The sequence below is a fragment of the Caretta caretta genome, chromosome 18, assembly GCF_965140235.1.
Source record: "Caretta caretta isolate rCarCar2 chromosome 18, rCarCar1.hap1, whole genome shotgun sequence".
In the NCBI taxonomy this organism is placed as follows: Eukaryota; Metazoa; Chordata; order Testudines; family Cheloniidae; genus Caretta; species Caretta caretta.
In genome coordinates, this window is record NC_134223.1 from 16,233,175 (window position 1) to 16,256,222 (window position 23,048).

General features: G+C 49.9%; 2 protein-coding genes across 12 annotated transcripts in view; both read left to right on the top strand.

Moving 5' to 3' along the window:
• Positions 1–15,126, top strand: part of PUSL1 (pseudouridine synthase like 1) — a 65,739-nt gene extending 50,613 nt beyond the window's left edge. For all 4 annotated transcript variants that reach the window (XM_048824647.2, XM_048824650.2, XM_048824648.2 and 1 more), the window contains 3 exons: positions 4,500–4,554; positions 12,622–12,784; positions 14,965–15,126. In XM_048824647.2, the coding sequence (XP_048680604.1) occupies positions 4,500–4,554; positions 12,622–12,784; positions 14,965–14,996 (250 nt within the window). In that variant the 3' untranslated portion in view covers positions 14,997–15,126. The remainder of the gene's footprint in view (positions 1–4,499; positions 4,555–12,621; positions 12,785–14,964) is intronic.
• Positions 15,127–15,277: 151 nt separating this feature from the next.
• LOC125624219 (lysophosphatidic acid receptor 6) lies at positions 15,278–22,957 on the top strand. Of its 8 annotated transcripts, none has more exons than XM_048824643.2 (3): positions 15,278–15,952; positions 17,011–18,070; positions 20,746–22,957. In XM_048824643.2, the coding sequence occupies exon 3, from the start codon at positions 20,894–20,896 to the stop codon at positions 21,929–21,931; it is 1,038 nt and encodes a 345-aa protein (XP_048680600.1). In that variant the 5' UTR covers positions 15,278–15,952; positions 17,011–18,070; positions 20,746–20,893; the 3' UTR covers positions 21,932–22,957. The 8 variants fall into 8 exon arrangements, with proteins under 8 accessions (XP_048680600.1, XP_048680599.1, XP_048680603.1 ...); XM_048824642.2 differs by having other exon boundaries at positions 17,014–18,070; XM_048824646.2 differs by having other exon boundaries at positions 17,967–18,070.
• Positions 22,958–23,048: the final 91 nt, after the last annotated feature.

Here is a 23,048-nt window from a genome sequence, read left to right on the forward strand (position 1 = left end):
ATCTTCTTTCAGAACCCTCCTTAAGACCCTCCTTTTCCGCGATGCCTACAAAAAAACTTGACAGGTTAGGCTGCTGGTGTGCTGAGACCACAGCCGGTCACGCTGACCAACACTGTCTCATGGTTTTCTTGCACTCCCCTGTCAGTCTGTATCTACCTTTTGTCTATTGTTTTATATGTAGATTATAAACCCTGTGGGACATGGGCTGTCGTTTTTTGTTCTGTGTTTGTACAGTGCCTAGCAAAATGGGGTCCTGGTCCATGACTAGGGATCCTAGGTATTGCAATACTGCTCCTACTAATTATCCTGCCAAAACTCTTGTTTGGTGTGTTTTTTAGTATGTACTATTCTAACTCTATCAATGCCTCATACCCATTTAATCCTGCTAAACTTCTTGGCATTGGTGACATCTTGTGGCAGTGAGTTCCACCGGCTAATTATGCATCATGTGGGGGGGAAAAAAAATCTTTCCTTTTGATCAGGTTTGAATTGGCCGCTTTTCAAGTTCATTGACTGTCCCCTTGTCCTTGTATCGTCACATACGGGTCATGCTGGTTTCTGATCAATACGCCAAGTCCCATTCGTTATTTTGCATGCTTCGTTCGTGTCCCCTCTTAACGTATCCAACTCACTGCTGCACTAGTTCATTGCTAGCTGCAGAGCGAGCCGCTGTCAGTGCAGCCGCCATCCTCGTTTCCCATCCCTGGCTCCGTTCAGGTGAACTTTTGGCCAAGGTCCAAGTGACAGATCCCCCCCCCAAAAAAGGAAGCCGCGCTGGGCTGCCATGGAAAAATTAGCTTCCGGCGGCTGAGTTGACTTTGGTGGTGTCGTTATTAACCATCGACTCTCACCCCCCAATCCCCATTCCTTACAGATGCCTGGAGGAAAATTGCGCATAAGGGCTGCAGAGCCTGCTGTTTAAATAATAGTGCCTCAATTAAGGCCCATTTTGCATCTCCTGGAGAAGAGCGGGCTGTGTGCATCCTCTTGGGAGATGTCTGCTCGGGTTACATCAGCCAAACGATCCTCATGACTCGACTCCCCCCCCCCCCCCCCCCAACAGAAGCTGCCTAATTACAGCAAATGCCAAAAGCAATCTTCATGTCAGTGGGAGAAGAGGCTGGTTTTGTGTGAATTTAGTGCTTCCGAAAGTAGCAGATGGATTGGCTTGGCGTGGTGGGGAGGTCAGCAGCCCTGGATAGCTCAGATGCTGGGCAAGTTTCCTCCCCCTAGATGTGCCTGGGTCCAGAACCCTGACCTAAAAATCCTTCCCTTGCCATTCCAGCTGGGAGGTCTCCGCCCAGCTCTTCCAGTGCACTTTGTTCTCAGCCTGTATCCGTCACTGCTGATCCAGTTCTGAACGCTCACAGCTCTGCCCCTGCAGCACCCCCTGCCGTTCCAGGCATCCTGTCTGCGCTTGGCTTGCCCCCATTTAGATTCAGCTCATTGGGGCAGTGCCCTGCCTGGGTATGTGCATCCTGCGTGGCTTTTGATTGGTTAAAGCACAGGTGAGGCTGGTGAGTTTTAACGAGGGGGAGCTGGCAAACTGGGCTATGCAGCCGTTGAGAATTGAATTGGAAATCGCTTGAGGAGGTTGTGGGCCTTTTAAATGGATCAGCTGGGACCACCCGGCAGGTGCAAATAAAAAGTGTTGATTTCCCGCTTGCTTTGGAGCCTCCTCGCCTGTGGGGCAGCACCTGTGTGGAGCAGCTCCAAGCCAGGCTGAGACACGTCATCCCCACGGAGCAGCCCAGAACCCTCCAGCCCCCTTGGCCAAGGTAATGCATCAGTGTAGAGCCACCCCAGAGCTGTCCAGCCCAGGCATGACAATCCCATAAGTGAACATAAAAACAGCCAGACTGGGTCAGACCAAAGGTCATTGCAGCCCAGTATCCTGTCTTCCAACAGAGGCCAATGCCAGGTGCCTCAAAGGGAATGAACAGAACAGGGAATCATCAAGTGATCCATCCCCTGTCACCCATTCCCAGCCTCTGGCAAACGGAGGTGAGGGACACCATCCCTGCCCATCCTGGCTAATAGCCATTGATGGACCTATCCTCCATGAATGTATCTAGTTCTTTTTTGAACCCTGTTATGGTCTTGGCCTTCACAACATCCTCTGGCAAGGAGTTCCGCAGGTTGACTGTGCATTGTGTGAAGAAATACTTTCTTTTATTTGTTTTAAACCTGTGCTCCTGAAATTGACCACGTCTCCCCAGCAACCGGACTATGCTGTAAATACCGAGTCCTGCTGAGAGCGGCTGGCCATCTCTTCCCCTCTGGCTCTTCCCCTCTGCTTTATCCTTGAGCATTTTAGGGTCGTGCTACTCAGCGAGGGGCAAATTTCAGGCAGTCAGAACATGTTCCACCTGAAATGGCAGGAAAAGAATCTCTTGAAAGAACCCCCAGCACAACATCTGCTTCCTCGAAAGCTACATTAAAATCAGCAACCCTTCTGGGTCTCACAGGCTGGGAAGAAAAGGGGGGGGAGTCTTAGCCCTGATACAGGGAGGCTGCTGTCCTAGGGCAGAGTCAGATGAACGGGGATTCCACCCCTGTTTCACTGACCAATGGGGCTGCAGCCCCTACTGTGAACAGAGATTCGATTTGCACATGCGTGGCTTAACCTGCCCTTACGCGGTGACCGCTTCTCTGCTGCAGAGCAGCATTGCCTGGCTGTGCTGGGACAGCTGTACCTGTGGCTGGTCACGAACGGCTGAAATCCCCAGTGGAGGCAAGGCCCCAGAAACCGCCACCATGCTGGCAGCAGCCCACGTGAGCCCACTAGTCAATAATTACAATCGACAGTAGGATCCCCTGCAGCTGCCCCGGTCAGGGAATGTCTGCAACCTTTGGCTCATTGGGGATGGTGCAGGTAAACGTGATTTTTCCCTGGACTGCAGCGATGTCCTTATCTGTGCTAGTTACGTGGTCAGTCTGGGGGAGCTGAGAATGGAAGGGCAGGGTTGAGGCCCATCGGCTTGTTCTGGTCGGGGCCAGAGCTGTAGTTAGTGTTTCAAACAGGTTGAGAATCTGTGGGGCAGTTTAGTGCATCCAGACCAAAAGGAATTAAGGAAAAAAATCAGAAAACCAAAACTTCCCTGACGGGAGAGGTTATTAATTGCACTAAAACTGTGATCTGAACCCCACTTCCCCAGCACCCCCCCCCCCAACGCCAGCCGAGGGCTATAGGCGTGTTCTACTTGGTAACCAGAAACCCGGTGGGCAGGTCGGGTGGGTGCCATCCAGGGAGCACTGAAACAGGGCCGGTGGTGTTTGATTCTCTCTTCTCCTCCCAAAGGCTTAAGAAGATTGAGTGGAATTGTTCCTCCTTAATCTTCTCTCCTGGAGCCTGTTTTAGTCTTTTGTTCCCACTCACGCTAGTTTAAACTGATTATTTTTTAGGTCACGGAGAGATTTAGGGAGAGGCTGAGGCTCAGTGCTGTCCGGTGGTGGTGGCACAAAGATGAGTTGTCTTCTTGTGCTTGAGTTTTGGTGCCATTGAGAGCGAACAGGTGAATGGCAGAGCAGCGGGGGACCAAAACTTCCCAAGCACACCTCTGCTGATGCCCTGGAATCCTGACCCGTAGCATCCCCTGCTGTGCCCCTCCTAGCTCCCCCAGCAGCTCTGCCGACGCTCCTCAGTCCTGACCCACAGCGCCTTTACCGTTCCACGGCTCTGCTGATGCTGCTCTGCCCAGACCCGCCGCACCCCCTGCTACCTCCCAGCTCTGCAGCTGCCCCCCCTTTCCAATCTGTCGCCGGGCAGAGAGAACCTGCCAGATGGGCCGCGTGATGCAGATGCCGAGGGCACAAAGGGAAGGACCATCCTGGCCTCTTCCCGTCCCCACCTGCGTTGGGCTAGCCACAGTGTGACTGACAGAGCTGTGTGTGGGTTGGGTGGAGAACGGCCTGGAGTTGATGCTGCTGTATAAACTACTTATAAGCTCCATGCAAGAAGCGAGCTGGGATGGTGAGGGAGAAAATTGCTTTGGGTATGGTGCAACGCATGTCCCGTGCAGCCCGTGTCCCGTGCAGCCCCGAGCTGCCCTGGCCTCTCTGGTGCCATCTATCTTAGAAGCAGCATTTCAGCTTCCCCCATAAATCTGCTCTGCCATTTCCCTGACAAAGGCTGGTGTCTCCTTTGTTTCGGCCAGCGCTGTTTCTCTTACTCCAGGACTGTGAAATTTGCCTGTTTGCCTGTCCCTCACAGATGTTTACAGCGAGTGGAGGGCTGGGGTGTGCTCACTGCATAACTGACTGTCCGCAAGTTCAGTTTAGTTCCCGCTGGAGAATCTGGGCTCCAGAGGAAGCTGTCACTGTTCTGATGTAAAGAGCCCTCCCTGATCCCCAACACTGAAGTGGAAACTTGGCTTCACACTGATTCGCCTGCCTGCCTGTAATTGACCAGTGATTTACGGTCCCTCCTGGGGCTGCGGGGGGCTGGTTTGAGAGAGACCAATTTTTAAAACTGATCTTTTTTTTTTTTTTTTTTCTAGGGGGCTGCAGTTTTGGGAGCTAGAATTCAAGAGCAGATCATTCCTCTACAGGCAGGTACGGTGTAGTGCCGCAATTGTGATAGTTCTATCCGCCTTCGGCCCCTTTCACCTGAGGATCTCAAAGCACCCCACCAGCACTAAGCAAACTTCCCTCCATCCTTGGGAGGTGTCTTCCCTATTTGACAGATGGGGAAACTGAGGCAAAGAGGTGCCATGACTGCTTCGGCCATGCAGTGAATCCATAGCAGAGCTGGGAATAGAACCTAGCTGTTTTTATTTCTGCGTTTGGGCCAGTACAACCAGAACCTCTAAGTTTGCTCCTAAAATGACTGGAGGTTCCAGGTCATGTGGGTGGGAGTTCTAATTGTCTCCAAACTACCTTGTCTTATCCCTGTGGTGTGAGTGGCTGCAGCCAATAGCCAGGCAGTCTCACTCTGTGTTACGATGCCGAGCGTTGTGAGGACCGTCTGGAGTTTTCTCTTGCGTTTTGGATCATGAAATACTACGTAGAACTATAGAAAGGAGAGATGGAAAAGCTCCATTACTCCATGTACTTCCTCTCCCAGGGAGATTATTCCCTACTGCAGGATTGTTCCCTGCTCTTCCCTGTTCTCTAGTTTTGTCCTGTCTGCTTTGAAATGATTCAGGAGTGGGGTTTTCACCACATATCCCCCCCCCCCCCCCGAGAGAGGCTGCTCCGCAGTTTAATGGAGCTCATTGTTCGGAAAGGATTGGCAGTTCTTCGTTGGTGGGTCTTAGCCATGGTCACGTTCTGGCGGCAGCAAGCTGCAGAGAGAGGGCTGGTTGGTCTTTTTTTGTGGGATCAATAAGCAGCTCTTTTGGATTCCGTTCTGGCAGACCAGCTTTGTTTGCATCATGGGCCGAGCAGCTTTTTAGACTCCCTGGCCGTGGGTGCCCAGCGACTGAGCAGTAGTGGGCTCGAAAGGGGGAGACCTTCAGGGCATGGGAAGGACTTAGGCCTGTTCCCGGGAAGGACAATTTAGAGAGAGAGATTGTCTGTCTCCCTCCCGGTGAGTGTTTTAGGCATTAGACAGGAGGCCCCAGCCTCAGGCAGTGATATTCTGAGCCCCCCACGCTCCCATCTCTGCTCAACTATCTACTGCAGTCTGCTATGACAACCTCCCCCATCCCTGCAGAAACCCAGCTCCGCTTTGAACTGTGCGCACCGACCTACCCGCAGGCGCAGTCAGGATGCGTTCGACAAGGGAAGCAGGGGTGGGCACCCCAGGAGAACTGTCACGAGGAGTGCAATGTGTTTGCCCCGGGAGGCTGAGGAGGAGGTGATCGGGGCGTGTGGCTATCCCAGATCCCTTGGGGGTAGCCTCCCTTTAAAGCCGGCAGACCTGAAACACTGAGGCATCGAAGTTAGATTCACACCAGGCAGTGACCTCTAGTGGGGAAAATTTAAAATAGTACCAAGTACTCCTGGTTTTTGTTTTTGTTTTTTAAATAGTGCGTGTCCAGAAGGGTGGTTTCTTCACAGTCAGACCTGGGCTTGTTTTATCCATGCTGAAATGTAGGATCTTAGCAGGTAGAGAAGTAAAAGACCTAGCTGTCTTGAGCAGGGAAGATCCATAAAACAGATCAGTGCTGGGTTGGCCCATCAATCTGAAGGTTTTGAGACCGAACCCAAACCTCTATTTGCTAACAGCACTGGGAGCCGGCTGCTTTGATTGGATTAAGGCATTAGTGGGAAAGTGATGGTGCTTTGTCTTCATCTAAATAACTCCTCGCTCGTTTGACCTGTGCGTGGGTTTAACAAGGACAAACCTGATTAGCTGAGTTTACTCCACTGTAAATGCAACCTCCTGGATAATTGTTTCCTGCTCTTGTACAGTGCTGTGCTTAGGTCCCTGCAGGATTTGCTTTACATTTGTGTCTTCATTTTTCTTGTAAGGGCACAAACAGCCTAATAAAACAAATACAAATGGAACTCAGATGTTAGCCCCAGCCTTCCCTTCTGTGCGGGCAGAACCAATTGCACGTAAGGAAGTGGACTTGCGTTTGCACAACAGCTGTTTGCACAAGTAAGCGTGGCAGCTGGGCCTCTGTGTGTTTGATCTGACTCCCTCGGTCTGCGTTCATTGGTTGCTGGTAAAATCAGTTTGGTGCCCAAAATCCGAGGCTAGTGAGAAATCTGGAGAGACCCACGGGAGGTGATGAGATAGCAGTTGGTGGGCATGTCCTGCAGGAGTAGCATGTTCTGTGGCCCAACTCCAAATGTCAGTGGGACTCCCCGTCCCTGCGATGTGTAACACAAAGGCTGTTGCGAGCATCTGGAAAACTAGACCTGGTGTCTCCCCTGAGCCTGCATGATAACTTTCCTCTCAGCGCCCGGGATACTAGACAGACAATCACAAAGCTCCAGCCGTCTTGAGGGGGGGTCTTGCGGGACCTCACCAAACACAATGCCCAGCTTGAAAGGCTGGTCGCCACTGAGCTGGGTGGAATTACGTGTCAGGGGCTTTTGTGAATTGCAGACTTCTAGGAATGCTTGAGCCGTGAGCACAATGGATGAAGTCCCAATCACGTCAGTGACCCCCACTGAACCGTCTCTCCTGCTGGTTGGCCCTGTTAGGAGCTGGCTGCCTGGTTTTGGAACCTGCTCCCATTCATCGCCTCTTTCTCCCTTTATTTTCCTGGGGATCTTCAAGCCCTTTGCACATTAAACTTCTCAAGGGCAAATTGACTTGCCCACAGTCATGCCGTGAGCTGACCCCAGATCTCCTGGGTCCAGAACTTCCCCAGCTCTAACCACTAGACAGTGTCTTTGATAGTGACCGCAGAACAGCCCTTAACCCTAGAAATGGATCGCTAGCGAGGCTTGTGTGGGGAGTTTAAAGTGACATTTCATGACTGCAGCCTAACGGGAAAGCCACCGTGCAAACATGAAGTACGCAAAGGGCCAGGAGATAAATCTAGTTTCAGAATAAGCTCATCAATATACGAGGGAGGTGGAGGGCTGGGAGTTGATCATGCAGCCTAGCAAGCAAACTCGGCTGTGTATCCCTCTGATGAGATCAGTTGGTGATCCTGGGAGAGCAGCTAGGCTGCAAAGGTACCAGCTCAGAGGCTGCTAGACTCTGTTCCTGGAAATGCTATCAGCAGAAAGGAGGTTTCCTCAGCCCTCTTCAGAAGGGAGGTTTTTTCCTGGTGCTGAGTTTTTTCCTGGTGGCAAGTGGGAAGAAGGGTCAGGCAGTAGGCAGCCCTGAAAGCTGGCTTTTGGGATGTGCTTGTGTCCTTTGCTGCTGCAGCATGATGCACTGCATAAAGGGCAGGAAGGAGCCTGGGCTTTTAGTTTTTGTTTCTCCTTTTTTTATTACATTAGCAGTTCAGGTTGTGTCTACTCTGCTTTTCCAAGCTTCTATGGTTGACTGTGGAGCTTAAAGGATTATGGGATCTTAACTCTCAAGAATGTGTACCCAGAGCAATTGAGAAGAGGTGGGATCTTTTTAGATGAGCTGTGATAGGAGCTCCTAGGACTACTACAATTCAAATACTAAATAATCATAGAATATCAGGGATAGAAGGGACCTCAGGAGGTCATCTAGTCCAACCCCCTGAATCATATAATCATAAACCCCTTTTAACTCAAACGCCTGCCAAACATGCGGGAGAAAAGACATTTTTGTTAAAGTTTAATCGTCCCCTTGCCCCTTCAGTTAAGGGCTGAGAGAGTCCCAACTCAAGGATTTTGGCTTCTCCAGCAAAATCAGACTAGATATTCCTGATATTTCTGTTTTTCATTATCGGGTGGCACCATAAAGAAGCTAAATAAATAAATAGGGTGCAAGCATAATTTTATTGCCACTTTTATAGGTCACCAAAAAAAGGAGGATCCCAATGGCTGGAAATTCCTGATGCAAAGTTATTAACTGTGATAGAATTCCAATTTCTCTAGCAGTTTTCATCCCCAAATGCTCCCCTAACTATGTACACACAGCCAGCAGCCCTGTGATCTGCAATGCAGCCACCTCTGGGTTGGCAGGGAGCAGCTAGAGAACACCGTGTGTGACAGTGAGCGGGCAGACACCAGGGCAAACCCTGCTCTTGTGACAGATGTCCTAGGGTCTTTCATAGCCAGACCGGACCTTGGTTTTTAAGGGTTTGTACAAAAATCCTGTACACACTTGGCTACCTGCATTAGAGTTTGTGTGTGAAACCTCCGTTTGTCCTGCTCTGATTCTTGGGGGTGAAGGGAGGCAAGATATTTAAACTCTTCTGCTGAGATGGCTAAGAGAGAGAGCAGAGGCAGTAGCAAGCACAGAAGGCGGGGTGAGGCAGCTTTTCATGGCATGGATGCGGGAATCATTTTCCCCTTGAGTCATGCGGGGGAAGGCTGTGGGGGAGCTGATTGGTAGCTGGGGAGGAGACAGCGACACAGCTGAGGACAGGCTGCCAATAATATAAAAGGGAACATGTAACTTTTTAGTGTGCTTTTTGCATAAAAGCAAAATGGAAGTGTCCCCTCCTGTGAGAGGCTGAACAGCGCTCCCCGCAACCTGCAGGGCAGGGACCCTGAGCAAAGGCCAGACAATGTCTAGCATATCTACAGTGCCTTCCATCCCCGCCAGACCCCTACTGGGCTAGCTTTGCCCTTGGAAAGGCAGCCAGGAGGAGCAAAGGGCCTTCTCCTTGAGAGGTCTGGAGCCCTCGCAGCACCTGCTGACTGTACTGTTCGGATTATGGCCCATGGCCACCCGCTCAGGCTCACATTCTCGTAACGAAGCGTTGGGATAATACTAGGGCCCTGGGCATGTGGAGAGCTCGGCTGCTGACTGGCTCCTTGCACCACCTACTTGTTAATTTCGTCCCTCTCTTATGGCTTGTCTTCTAGACTGTGAGTTCTTTGGGGCAGGGACTGCCATGTCCCACGGCCTGAGGGGAGCCACTCTGCAGTGCTCCGGGCCGGCCGGCCTGCCTGTGGGAGCAGAGCAGAGTGCTTTGGACTGGCCAACCTGGGGCTTTCCGGGGTGCCCACCTTGAGATGCCTTAAAAGGGCCTGACATTCGGAAAGCACTGAGCATCCCTCCGACAGGATCAGCTCCCCCCTGATTCTGCCCAAGGCCCTTGAAGGGACACCGGCTGATGCGATGGTAGTGCCCATGGGTGGACAGTCTCCGTTTTGGGCATTCCCTCTTGTGGGAGCTGTGAAATCCCGTCATCTCCGTTCTCCCGCTGCACTGTGTGCTTTGAACAGGATCCCCGCCGATGCCCACTCTCCTGGCCCCACCATTGCCTTGCCTGGAGGGGACACGGACCTGGCTGTTGCTGATGGTTTTGCTGCTTGTTTGCTAGCAGTGACACCTGTCCAGCTCCTGTGTGTAACTACCTAGCTGCTGGGCAGTCGGTGCCTTGAAAAACACAACAATGGGTTTCACTTCCTAGCAGCCATATGGAAACCAAAGGCCATCCCATACCCTATCACAGCTGGCTTAAGGGAATTGAGGTGTTGGGCCTGATTATTCTGATTAATGATTTGTATTACCATCGTGCCCATGAGCCGCATTCGTGGACCAGGACCCCAGCGTGTCCCAACACGGAAGAAAAAGACGGTCCTGCCCCAAAGAGCGTACAATCTATCAGAGCCTCTCTCTTAACGAGCGACCGCGCATCCTGTGGGCAGACCTCATTCCTACATGCATCCTTGGTGCTCTAGTTTTTAGCTTTGCTTCTCCTGCATGTTGGTAGATGTGCGGAAGAGCTGTCAGGCTGTGGCCGCTCGTGTTAATGCAGCCGCTGCAAGCGGGCGCTGGCTTCTGCCGCCTGAGCCAGGCAGCAGGCCGTGCACAGCCTGCGTGCAGAGATGCTCAGTGCCTCTGGCATAGGAGGCTGCTCGGGACAGGAGGCACTGATGACTGCAAGTACCAGCGGTAGCCCTGCAGCACCTTCGGTCTCAGGGACAGAGAGGGAAAGGACAACTGTTGGCCTAGATGCTCAAGTGATGGGTGTGTTCTAAATATGACTTCTCCAGTTCTCCCAGTGTGGACGAAATCAGCAAGTGGCGGGGGGGAGGTGTGATATGCAGATCGGAGGAGGTGTTTGAAATGTCAGATTGCTGGCTGCGGGGGCATTTCCTCTCATCTGACTCGCTTGTTTTTGGCTTTTTGAGAGAGAAACGAGCCCCCGAGTCTCCCCCGCCTGGAAACAAGGTTGGTTGGGTAACTTGAGTTTGAAAGCCCAGCTCTGTCGCATGCTTGTTAGTTTCCTACCGCAGAGGGATGTGTGGGCACTGCTGCTCCTCGCCTCCGCTCTGCTCGCTCTCCGCCCACGCGTGCGCTCCAGTTAGAGGGGGGGGAGGGGCTCAGAATATAATGCAGAGGGCCCAGGAATTTGGTCTGCACTTCACCCCTCCTCCTTTGGCCACTGCAGGTCACTGGGCTGATTTGTGTCACTGGTGGCAGCTGTCATGGCTGCCTGCAGTCCCCAGGCACCACTGAGCAGGGCAGACGCATGGAGCCGGCAAATCACAGCAGCGGTAGTGCAGCCGGGGCCACTGCCTATCACTGCAGCGCAGTGTCCTGCCCCCTGCAGGCTGGAGATGGGGGCAGCTGCTGGAGCTCACCAGGGCATTGGGGGAGCAGGGGCCATGCATGAGGGGGTGTCAGAAAGGCGGGGTCTCAGGGCATGTCTACACGGCCGTGTAAGCCCAGGGTTTGCATTCAGGCTCACCGCTAACCCGTCTTCCGTGTACACACACATCACTCTGTTCCAGGAGGCTCTAAGCCTGGGTTCAAGCCCTATTGCTTTGCAGTGTAGACACAGCCTCCCCTGGACTCATGTTCTGGGAGTATCCCACAGTCCCATGGGCTGACTTTTTGTCCTCTGAACGGTCATGCTTGGTGGACAGTCCAGTTTTCCCACACGGCCCCGGGAACGAAGGGCTAGAGCGGCCGCATTGTGGGAGGGCGCTAGGAAGTCTGGGATACGCCTGGCTGGACTCGGACCTGCATAATGCAATGTAGATGCTGGAGCCCCAGGTTGGGTTTCAACGATTCCTAACCTGGGGTTACGAATGGGTGTAGATGCTCAAGCCCTAAGGTAACAAACCCAGGGCAGGCTGACTCGCGTTCTGCTAACCCTGGGCTTGCGTTGAGGGTAGACACACCTTGGGAGTTAAAAGAGCAAGGCCAAGGGGTGCTTCTGGGAGATGTGGAAGCTCCAGGCTGCCATATCAAGTCCAGCCCAGGTCTGTATGGACAGAGAGTCGGGGCTCTTTGGGGTGACTGGTCTCGGCCTGGTTCTCTTTGGTTACATCTACACTGCACTAAAGCACGCACGGCTGACCTGCGTCTGCTGACTTGGGCACGCGAGGCTAGGCTGTGGGGCTGCAAAATCGCAGTGTGGGCGTTCGGACTCAGGCTGGAGCCCGGGCTCCGAGACCTCGTGACTGGGGGAGGTCCCAGACCCTGGGCTCCGGCTCGAGCCTGAACGTCTCCACTGTAATTTTACAGCCCTGTGAGCCCAAGTCAGCTGATGCAGGCCAGCCGCGGGTGTTTCACCTAGCGGGTCTGTGCCGTGATGGAGCCCCTGGGTTGGCATCTCCGTAAAGAAGCCTAGCATAGAATAGACCACGGAGCTTGGAATCTTCTCCAAGGGCCGGAGCCCCCTTAATTCCCACTCAGGACCTCTCAGGAGACGCCCAGCCCTTTGGGTCCGGACAGAGGCACAGAGTTAGCTGGGATGAGTGATGGGAGCTTCCCCCAGCCAGTGGTGGCACTAAAAATACCTGCAGAAGAGGCCCCAGAGAGACAACACGTTATTGCAGGGGCCGGTTTATCTCACCTTCCTTTGAGTAAGGGGCTTAATTTACCAGTCGCCAGTGCTGGAATTTTCTCAGGCCACTTTTTCTCAACCAGTGTGTGTTGGCAGGACTCCTCCCAGGGTGACAGGGACCAGGCATGCTGCCTTGAACTGCAGGGCGTGAAGCATCACTCAATACGCTAATTCGCTGGCCTGGTAGTTATGGGACATTACATGCCCCTGCGCCCTGCTGGTTTACACTGAAAGCATCAGGTGCCAGGCAGAGGGTTTTCACATCTGCTTTTTACAAGGGCAACGATGGGGCGGTATTTCTAAGCCGGATTCTCTGTCGTTTCAGGTACGAAGGATGGCAGGGGCTCTGGTAGCAGTTGGCCAAGGCAGGCTGGCTCCTTATCGCATAAAGGAACTATTAGAGATCAGAGACCCGCTGGCTTATCCACTAAACACCATGGCTCCGGCAGCTGGACTCTTCCTGAAATCTGTGGAGTACGATGAAGCTGGTAAGTGAATCCATGGACTTCCCATCAGAGGGAACACCGAGCATCGCAAGGCTCCTTCAGTGCAGTCGGATCTGCCTCTGAAGGCAGCAGTAACCTGCCCCAGCCTTGCAGTCAAGACCGTCTGCGCCATTATTCGTCTCACAGGCTATTTATAGCCACATGCCACTGAGTGCCGATGTCGTAATGGGCGCTCGCTGCAATGTGACATCATGTTTCCTGGTCAGTTTTCTCCACTGGCAAAACATTCATCATAAAGTTTGCAAAGGGCGTTGAGATTCTTGGATGAACGGTGCTCTGTCGGTACAAACGAACTAATGAAGCCTCGTTATACCCACGTAAGCGTTATGGCCGTTCTGATGAGGAAACTGCGGCACAAGGAGGGGCAGCAGCTTGCTCGAGGTCACAGAGCAAATGAGTGGCTGAGTGAAGTCGAGGATCCAATAATTCTGGCACCTGTTCCCCTGCTCTAACTACCTGACCCCTTCCCTCCCAGAGACAGGAACAGAACCCAGGGTTCGAGACTCTTAGTCTCTTGCACGTAACAAATAGAGCTACTACCCTCTTTAAATATTTCACAGCGGGCTGAGAAGGGTAGTGGGCACCAGCCAAATATCCAGAATTTGCTCGCATCTTCATTCCCACCTCTCACTGGACTGTTACTGCACAGAACCTGTAATGATAAGACCTGTTGCTTAACCTGTCCAGAACAGGAGATGGAAATCCAGGGGGTTCCTGTGAGCAGAGACATGGTAACTATTTTAAGCTGTTTATTTCAGGTACTGCTTCATGGAAGTGTCCCCGCCCCGCACGGCGCCCCCCCCCAAAAGGCAATCTCTCTCTCTCTCTCTCTCAGAAGATTATGAATTCATACAATCCAAAATTCATATCCCTTGTAGGGAGGGAGGATATTAATAAAAGCGATTTTATTGCAGGCAGAATGTGATAAGATGATGTCTTGATGGGGGAAAGACTATCTTATTTCTAAATCGAATCCGTGTGGACACTAATCGACACTGTGTTAGTGTCCCATTAAAGGGAATCCATGAAATCTTTGCCGCAAACATGTGTACTTGCTTCTGATGAGATTAGCGATCCGCTCCAAGAGAGAAGGATGGGGACATTGAAATAATTCCTAGCTCACTCGCCAAGCAAGCCTTGCCGTAGTGACAAATGCGAGCCACCATTGTGAAATGATACAATAATCAAGTACCTAACGGAGCTACTTCGTCCATAGCGCTCTCAGCCCTTTAGAAAGACGTGTATTATTGCGGAGGATGGGGAGACTGAGGCACGGAGAGGCAAAACTGACTCGCTCAAAGTCACATGGGCTCCGTGGCAGAAGCACTGGAGTAGAACCCAGGTATCCTGACAGCTACACAGCACTGTGCCCTAGCTGGCCAGGTCAGGGTTGAGGGCACAAATGATGGAGGGTGGTGATATGGGGCAGCTTGTATAACTGGTGATCCTGTGCTGCGTAGACCCCCGAGCTGTCCCCAGGCACACGGCAGCTGCAGTGAATAAACTAAACTCAGTTTATTTCTACAGGTGGGGTGGGGACAAACGGACTTCAGTGGTTCACTTTTTACTGGCTCTCTCTGGGGCCCCCATCTCCCTGGAGTGCCCTCCCTGTGAGCCACTGCTTCTCCCTGCAGCTCATTGTAGAATCTTCCTCTCCTCGTTAGCCAGCAATTCACCCAGGGCTCGGGTGAGCTGGTAATGAAGGATCCTTAACAAACACAGAGCGTCCATCTCAGCTAGCCCCACCGGCCCTCCCTGGCCCGCTCCGTTGCAGCCAGGGCTTGCTAAAGCTGTCAAGGGTCCCCAAGGCTGTGTTAAACTGGGGTTAGGTTTCATCCCCCACAGCAGCAGAGGAGGCCTCCTTTGATTTTTCTTGGAGGTGCCAGAGCAGGACTCGGGGAACAAAGAGCAACACAACCCGCCTGGAGACAAAGCAGAGCTCTTGGGCGGGCCTTGAAAACACTGCAGCTTGTCGGTTTTGGCCCGTTCTAATGGCACTTCTCCCAAGAAGCACTGGCTGCCGAGCCACCCAGCCATCTGCCCACGTGTGTGGGGACGGAGCCCAGGCAGGAAATGAAGAAACACAGAAACTTAAGTGCTTTCAGGTGGGGCTGGGTTTTTCTTTCTTTCCACATCAATGTTTTCCCTTTTTCTCCTCGCAGACTTGGAGACAGAAGGTAACGCAGCAAAATAGCAGCCCTGTGAGACGTGCAGCCGTGCCTGAAAGAACTCGGTTGGTGGGGGCCGTGTCGCGGAGATTTCCGGAACTCGCTTTGTATGCTGATACGCAGCCGGGTCTCAATAAACCCCATTGATTGTGGCTAGAGGCATCTCCACGTCATTTGTCCACATGCCTAGAGGCTGCCCGGGTGGAAGGATTGGTAACTCTGGGCGACGGACAGCCAGTTCTAGGCTACTTGGGTCATTCCACTGGCTACGCACTCACATACTGTCTTCCCCTCGCCTCCTGCCTCCTCCAACATACAGGGAAGGGACCTGTGTGTGTGGAGGGGCGTCACTTCCCCAAGGCACAGACAGAATGGGGTCAGACCAGTAGGCAAACCTTTGTCTCCTCTCTACCCCTATTCTTAGTAATCCCTGTCCTCTTGCAGACCAGCAGGAGACACAGTCGTTTATGTATGGATCATGAAGGCCCAACTTGAATCGCGGGATGATTGTCAAATAAGCGCAGCTGAGCTGCAGACAAGACATGGAAAATTGCGGAAGTGTAATTAATTGTGGTCATTTGGAAAAGCCAGAGAAGACCTGTTTAAGAAAAGTTTGCTAGAACAAGTATTATGTTATGCTCGCAAATTTTTTTGATAATCTGACATTTTGCTGCAAGTGTATTACAGTTATTAATGCGCAGTGGTGACAGTGGGAGACCCAGCCGCCCGGGGCCGACAGCGGGGCAGCCCAGCTGCCAAGGGCTGTGGACTAGCAGCTGGGAGCTCCTGCTGTCAGCTGCCTGGCTGACAAAACTGCATTGGAAGCTGAGTTTGATGATGATACAAGAGGCAAATCAGAATCCAGCTTGCTCTTGGATCACTTCAGCATGCGAGCTGGTGCTGCGGATTGTTTTCTGCTCTTATCAGTGCACAAAGCACACGTGAATCAACACAGGAGCATGTCGGGATGGAGAACACACGGGTGCCCTTTTTTTTTTTTTTTTTTTTTAATCAGGATCATTTTTTGTGACACTTAAACCTTAAGTTTAGCCTATTTTATGACTAGGTCTGATACAATCAGCATCATATTGTGTGTTCATTGGCCTGGCTTGTGAATGGCACCAAAACACCAGCCGTCCTTGAGTGGGACTCTGTTTGCAAAGGCCCATGCCGCAGGCAGTTGAGCATTGACTTCACTGAGAGCTAAAAGTCAGACCGAGGTGTGCTGGAGGCTGGCCTGTTTTGCTGCGCATATTATGCAACAGTTCATTTTGGTGGCAAAAGTTTTTGGCAGAGAGACTGAAACAAGAGTTATTCTTACATAACATCATCTTGTTCTGCCTTTTGCTTTCTCTCTTTTAAAGCTTTGTGGTGTCTTATGGTTATTCCCAAACGAAAGCAAACGTATCGCTCAGTGAAACACTAGGGCGTGGCCGGGTCCTGCTGCAAAAATCATCCTTAGTGCACAAAGAAAGTGCCTAATGTCAACTTTATTTATTAGCCCTTCCTCCTTATGTGCCGGTGTTGCAGTTATTGAGAAGGACCGGTGCAACTGGCCAGAGAGTCAATTGTCAGTGACTGGGGGGGGGGGGGGGGGGGGGTGGTTTTTCCCCCCACCTTCCTCTGCAGTGTGTGGATGCAGGTGACCTGCCAAGATTATCAGGGTCTATCTCACTTACTCATTTCCCCGACATTTGCAGCGACTCTGGGCATCGGTGCATCTTAGTCCCTCCCGTTCTCTGCCTGTGGCACAAAGTCTAGGTTCCCGAGGGCTGTAATATTTGGTTTCCTTTTGGTTGCTGGGTGGTGGTGGTGGCTTGTGATATACAGGAAATGAGACTGAACTCTAAGACCCTGTGATAAGCTATCTCCTTGGCTGCAGAGCTGGTGTACAGAGCCCTATAGTCTGCTCCTCAAGGTAAGAGGGGGCTTTTTGTTACTGGGGGGATACTAGATACCCAGTAACCTATTCAGCCAAATGAAAAATCCCATTTAATACTTAGTTGCAAGACTGTACAATGTGCATTAACTCTTTGACAGCAGGGTTGTGAGTTTGTGATGGCAAAATGAAGTATTTCATCCCCTTACGGTTTATCAGTGGAACCACTTCTTCCACCCGCTGAAGGAGAGGTAAGAATTTTCCACTTTATTCTCTCCCTTCATGCCTAGCGGGTTGGTTCCTACTCATTTTCTAATCCCAGTTACACACGGGTGAGTTGGGAGCTGCATTCTTAGCACTAACAGTAACAGCCACTGCCAATTCCAAGGAGCCCCGGAAAATGCCACACAGTCGGAAAGGTTAACATTGGGGTCTCAGTAGGGGTGGTGCTGACTGCATCTGCTTGTATAGCTTTGGGCTCACCCTGTCATTATCCTAGAGACTGGACATATTGCAGAACAGTTAAGGGACCAGCTGTCATGTTGCTTTGGACTCACCTGGGTATCTGAGCTCCACATAGATACAGTCACACAGGAAATCTGATGCTATAGATCAAATTTAGGCAACTGTTTCCCTGGAAAGGAGTTGACCAGTGGCCTAAACCTTCCCACATCATTGCCATTTCTCCTTACCAAGAAAAGCATTGGTTAAAATACAGAAAAAATCACAAGTGGAATGAATCTGATTTAGGCTCAGGCTAAAGTCAAGTACTAGCCCGTGGTTTGGAAGCATTCGCATTCTCTGCTAAGGAGAGACCTAGGGCTGTGTAGTAGCTCAGGTGCCTGTCGCAGTTGTGAACTAACATGGGACTGTGCCTTTCACGAGCTGGTGCACGGAAAGACTGCCTTTCACGAGCTGGCAAAACTGAAACTCATCTCATTGTAGTTTCGCGTGACACATGCTGGGCAACGTTCTGTTCACCTACCAGCCGATTCAGAGTATGAACTGGAACTCTTGGCCTGCCTCTGCACTTCCTGTGGTTTCTCTCTGCAGAGCAAGGTGGGAGGGTTTTGCTGTATGCTTTGCAATGTGACTTTATTCTGGTGCTTCACTTCAGACAGGAGAGCTCAGCGTCAAGCCTCTGCTTTGTGAAGAGTCTTCACAGGATCCAGTGTGTTCGTTGCATTTTTCACGTGAGATAAAATGGCCTGGGGATGGTGGGTGAGTTTTTGTTTCTTTCACTTCCCTTTCTTGATTTGTCATGAGACGCCGCATGGTGCAAGACGAGGGCAATTGGCAGGCCAGGCTCTCTGGCTGTCCATCAATCCGGCCACAAGTGCAGGCTCTAAAATTACAGCCTCTCTACAGATGTTTTTACCAACCCCCCACCCCCACAGCTGCCATCTTGTTTCTCAACTTGGGTAAAACTAAAACCCTCTCATCATCTGTCTGTCCAATAGCTGAACGACCCAACTTAACTAGCTAGAGGATCTGGTGTTAGTTGGTCAGTTCCATGTTCAGAAGCTAGTGCCTTATACAAGCACTTCTAATGTAAAAACATCTAATCAGCATGATCCTTGGTTTAGCGCCTGGATTTTTTTAAAGGAATGCCAACATCTTAATACAAGCTGGAAAGCCCCTCTCCAAATTATCAGGCTGAGTCAGTTTTGCAACACCCATGGTAAATGTTTGAAAATAACCTACCATCTTATATGCTAATTTTTTATTTATTTATTGCTTTAAATATCTTGTTATGCTGTTACATCCTTCTACTTGGATGTAATCTGCATTGGACATTGCACCCTGACATTGGGAATGCATTTCTGGTGCTTTAAAAGGGATGCTGTCAAATCACAGTTTGACCTGAAATTTGAATTTTGTAAAAACGAGGGTTTATCCTGTGACTAGCAGAAATGTTTACATTACTAACAATGGAAACTTCTTTTCCAATCCAACAGACCTTTTCCTCTTCACTACCAGGTTTGCAAATCAGAACTTTTGCACCAGGGAGAGCTTGGCAAGTGAAACTCACAATGGTGATTTTCATTATCCAAGCTGAAATGCAAGTAGTAAAATGGGTGCTGATAAATAGGGCAGAAAGAATGGGGGTTTTTAAAGAGATGTAGGCGCTGGTCCTGCAAGCTGATTTTCTAGCAGAATGGGGGCTGTAGGGTAATAGAACCATCAGTAAACAATTTAGTTTATTTACAATAGGGAGAAGTTGACTGTACCTGGGGAACTGACAGGGGGAGAGTTTCGCTGCTACCTCTACCTGCTTGTGTATAATGAAGACACTTTGATTTATTTACTTCCAATGTGTATTGTGATGCTAAATTGTTTGTTTCGTAAAGAGCTGATGATGGAATGTCTTCAGTGTTATTTCTTCCCTCTCTGATCCTCATTTTGCTATAATTAATCCAAAGCAGGTTCACTTTAAGGGAGTGGAACATCTAAACCGAGTTACTCATCTTACCAGTTCTGAACTTAATGACTTCTCAATGTCCTCTTTCAGTGGGGCAGATCTGGTTTCTGATGTCTACTTAGATGGTGGCTTTAGCACAGCTGTGCAAGATTGTACTCACAGCAGACAACTAGAATATTAGTCACCGTTTTCATTGTGGTAATGCTGGGCATGTAGATTTTGTGCCTCGGCTAGTCATTTCTCACCCCCAGACTGCTTGAGAAGTGAGAGTTTTTGAGATTTTCCTTTAACTTGAGTGGGTTGGTGTTGTCAGTTAAATATCTAAAAATGACACTTATGGGGAAAAAAACTTATATTTTCCAGCATGATGCTACCTCTGCTTCTTACGGACTTACTCTTACTCAGTCTGCTCTGTCCGTCATTCAGTTAGTGGGCTGTAAAATTACTCTCTCTTTCCTCCTATTTCCTTTAGACAAAGTCTACAACCTATTCAAAACCCCACTGCTCACTTCATTTACTAGTATCCTCTCCACTCACACATCACCCTGGCTGCTCCTCAGATGGAGAATTAAATTTAAGATAGCTCCAAGACCATTGCAACCTCCTTGTCTGTGTGCATGAATCAGTACATTTGTTTTAGGCCTGCTGCAATTTCTTGGTTGTCCTTTTTTCTTGTCAGGGACAGGGTCAAATCATAGAGTTGTCACTGGCTGTTTAGATCCTGCTCTGGTGAAATGTTCTGCCACAGTGTGGTTTTGCAGTTATTTCCCTTTCCCCCACTCTGTTATCTGAAAGACCCACACCAACAGATTAGCATGACAGGGTGAACAGCAAGTCTGATTACACAAAGTGAAACTATTTCCCCCCACCTCTCTAATCTGTTATAACAATCTTTGGTGCTTCTTGTAACAACAGGACAAGTGAGGGGACTGACTGTACCCCTTTAATGTATAATGAATAGTAGTATCTACTTTACTAGGGCCTCCCACTAGAGGATCTCAAAGCACTTTACAAACACTGCATGGCAAGGTGGTATCCCAATTGTTTCAAGAGGTTATTTGTATTAGCTACAGGCCCCAGCTGACATCCAAGCCCATGTGTGCTTGGCTTCGTACAGATACATCACAAGAAACAGCCCCTGCCCTGAAGAGCTTGCAGTCTAAGACAAAGGGTAGGAGGGGCAACAGGCATAGAGAGATGAAATGACTTGCCTGAAACAGAAGTCAGGTCTGCTAGGCGCAGTTCAATGTTCAAACTCACACAACCACTCCTAAATTTGGATGCCTAATCTCAGAGAACTGGGGCTTGGCTTGCTCCTGTAACTGGTCTCCTCCAGCTGCCTGTTAAATGTAAATGAGTTGGGGGCTGCGGCTACTTAATCTCAGCCAGTCTCCTGTTTTAGGGGATGTTTTTGATTGTAACTTGACAGAAAGGTCTTTCCCAACCACACTAATGCTTATTTTTATCTTATTAGGCTTACTGAGCGTAGAAGCTTTAGTTACATTTTTAACCAGAACTGGGTGATGTAACAACTTGAGTTCTCACAGAGAGCTCCTGGAGCTTTGGACTTGCTCATCTTTGGAACGAAGAGACTGATCTAGGGTATCCCTGCAGCAGAAAGCATGGAAAACACTTCGTGTACCTTGACCAGGGGACATTCTAATGCAACACTAGTTGAAGCAGACTTCCAGTACCATCTCTTCACTGTCATCTACAGCATTGTCTTTGTACTGGGACTGCTAGAAAACATCTTAGCTCTCTACCTTTTGACCTGCAATGTTAAGCACACCTCGCACTCCATCTACCTCATCAACCTGGCTGTAGCAGATACCTTGTTCGTGTGTATACTGCCCTTTAAAATCCATTACCACCTGAACCAGAACAATTGGATCTTTGGAGACATGGCTTGTAGGATCACCGGGACCTTGTACTACATCAACATCTACCTCAGCATTGCCTTCTTCACCTGCATTTGCATGGATCGTTACATTGCCGTGCTGCACCCCTTCACCTACATCCGGATTAAAGTCACCCACTACATGACAGTGGTCACCAGCTTTTGGCTCACTGCTGTAAGCATCACGATCCCGCTTATCCTTGGGGGGCCCCTTCACAACAAGGGCACAGGGAACAAGACTGCCTGCTTTGAGAACTTCTCGCTGACCAGCTGGACCCATCGCATGTTGCCCTACAATGTCTGTGCCTTGCTGTTCGGCTTTGTCATCCCGTTTGCCATCATCCTCATCAGCTACCCTCTCATCGCCAAGCGGATCAACCACACCAGACACAGCATTCACAAGAAGAAGGCCTTGAGGACCATTTACCTCATCCTGCTCATCTGCATCCTATGCTTCCTTCCGTATCATGTCACTCACCTACTCCACTTCCTGATGAGGGTCCAGCTCATCCAAAGCTGCCTGTTTACTAACTTAATTTACAAAATGCGCCGGGTCACTTTGGCCCTGGTCAGTTTCAACTGCTGCCTGAACCCCATCCTGTACTACTTCACATCTTCCAGCAAGCCATGGCGGCTTGGCCTCAAGTTCAGATCCAGATCCAAGGTTTACACCATCTGTGACAGAAAATTCAATGACTATCCTTGTAAAAGCAAGCCAGCAGTGAGACCACCAACACAGCAATTGAATGAACTGTCTTTTTAAAACAAGGTCAGTAAGTTATCCACCTGAACTCTGAGGAGTAGTATTCAGGTGCTGTATACGCATACTCTTTAGGGCAGGGATTATGAATTGAATTTGTTGGTGGTGTCAGTCCACTTCCTAGGAGACCAGAGTCTGTTACAGCCGCTACCCCCCTCCAGAAGTCTGTTAATTGGCAAGGGTGGGCTCAGCAGACAAGAAGTTTTTCCCCCCTCAGCTCTAAAAACTGAAGTCCTATTTATACACAACACAGGCACATCTGCTAAAGGGTGTCAGGCAATATTTCTACTTCAATGTTACTTACTAAGCAGTACCAAAAAAAATCCTTTGTTTGGAAAGTGGTGACATTGTATGAAATATTTGACAAATTATCCGAACCAATGGACCTGCACCAGTATGGTTTGGTATACCGAATACTTGACTGAGTCATTCCATCATCTGCAGCCTTCTCTCAACTTTCTTAGGTATCCTTTATTTTAACTGCTATCGAGGTGGACTGGGACGCAGAGGGCTAGTTCTAATACCAGTTGCTTTGCAGGACATTGGCTCATGATTGAAGCTCTGCCCATCTGTAAAATGGGAATAACCAAGCACCTCCCTGTTGTCCCATTATTTGCTGAACATTGTGAAAGTTAGAAAGTGCTTTCTACCTGAGGGATGTTCTTCCTCTCAATAAGAGACCCTTAATTAATCATCCAAATCCCTCCTCAGCTATTGTTCACAGCAGTGTATGCATATGTGGTTAACTACTTAAATATCATGCTTGTTTTAATCCCTTGGGCTTACTTTTAAGTTCTAACCCCCTATCAGTGTTCTGTACTGTTAAAGTTGACAGCTGACCCTATGTTCAATGCAGAAGCAACAAGATAATTGAATCATTTTGTTCACAAGCAGCTGAGTGAATTAAAATGCTGTTAAGAGGAGCATCTTCCTGTGATGTTCTTATGTATGTTGAAAAAGCAAAGTGCTGTCATCCAAATGTTCTTTTTAATATTACAAAAATAAATGTGAAGGGAAAGACTTTGAAAATCTCTTACCATGCTCTACAAGGAACTCCAGTCAAAGCTGCTCCAGGTAACTTGATGCAAACAGCTTGCGCAGTAATTGATATTTGTGACTG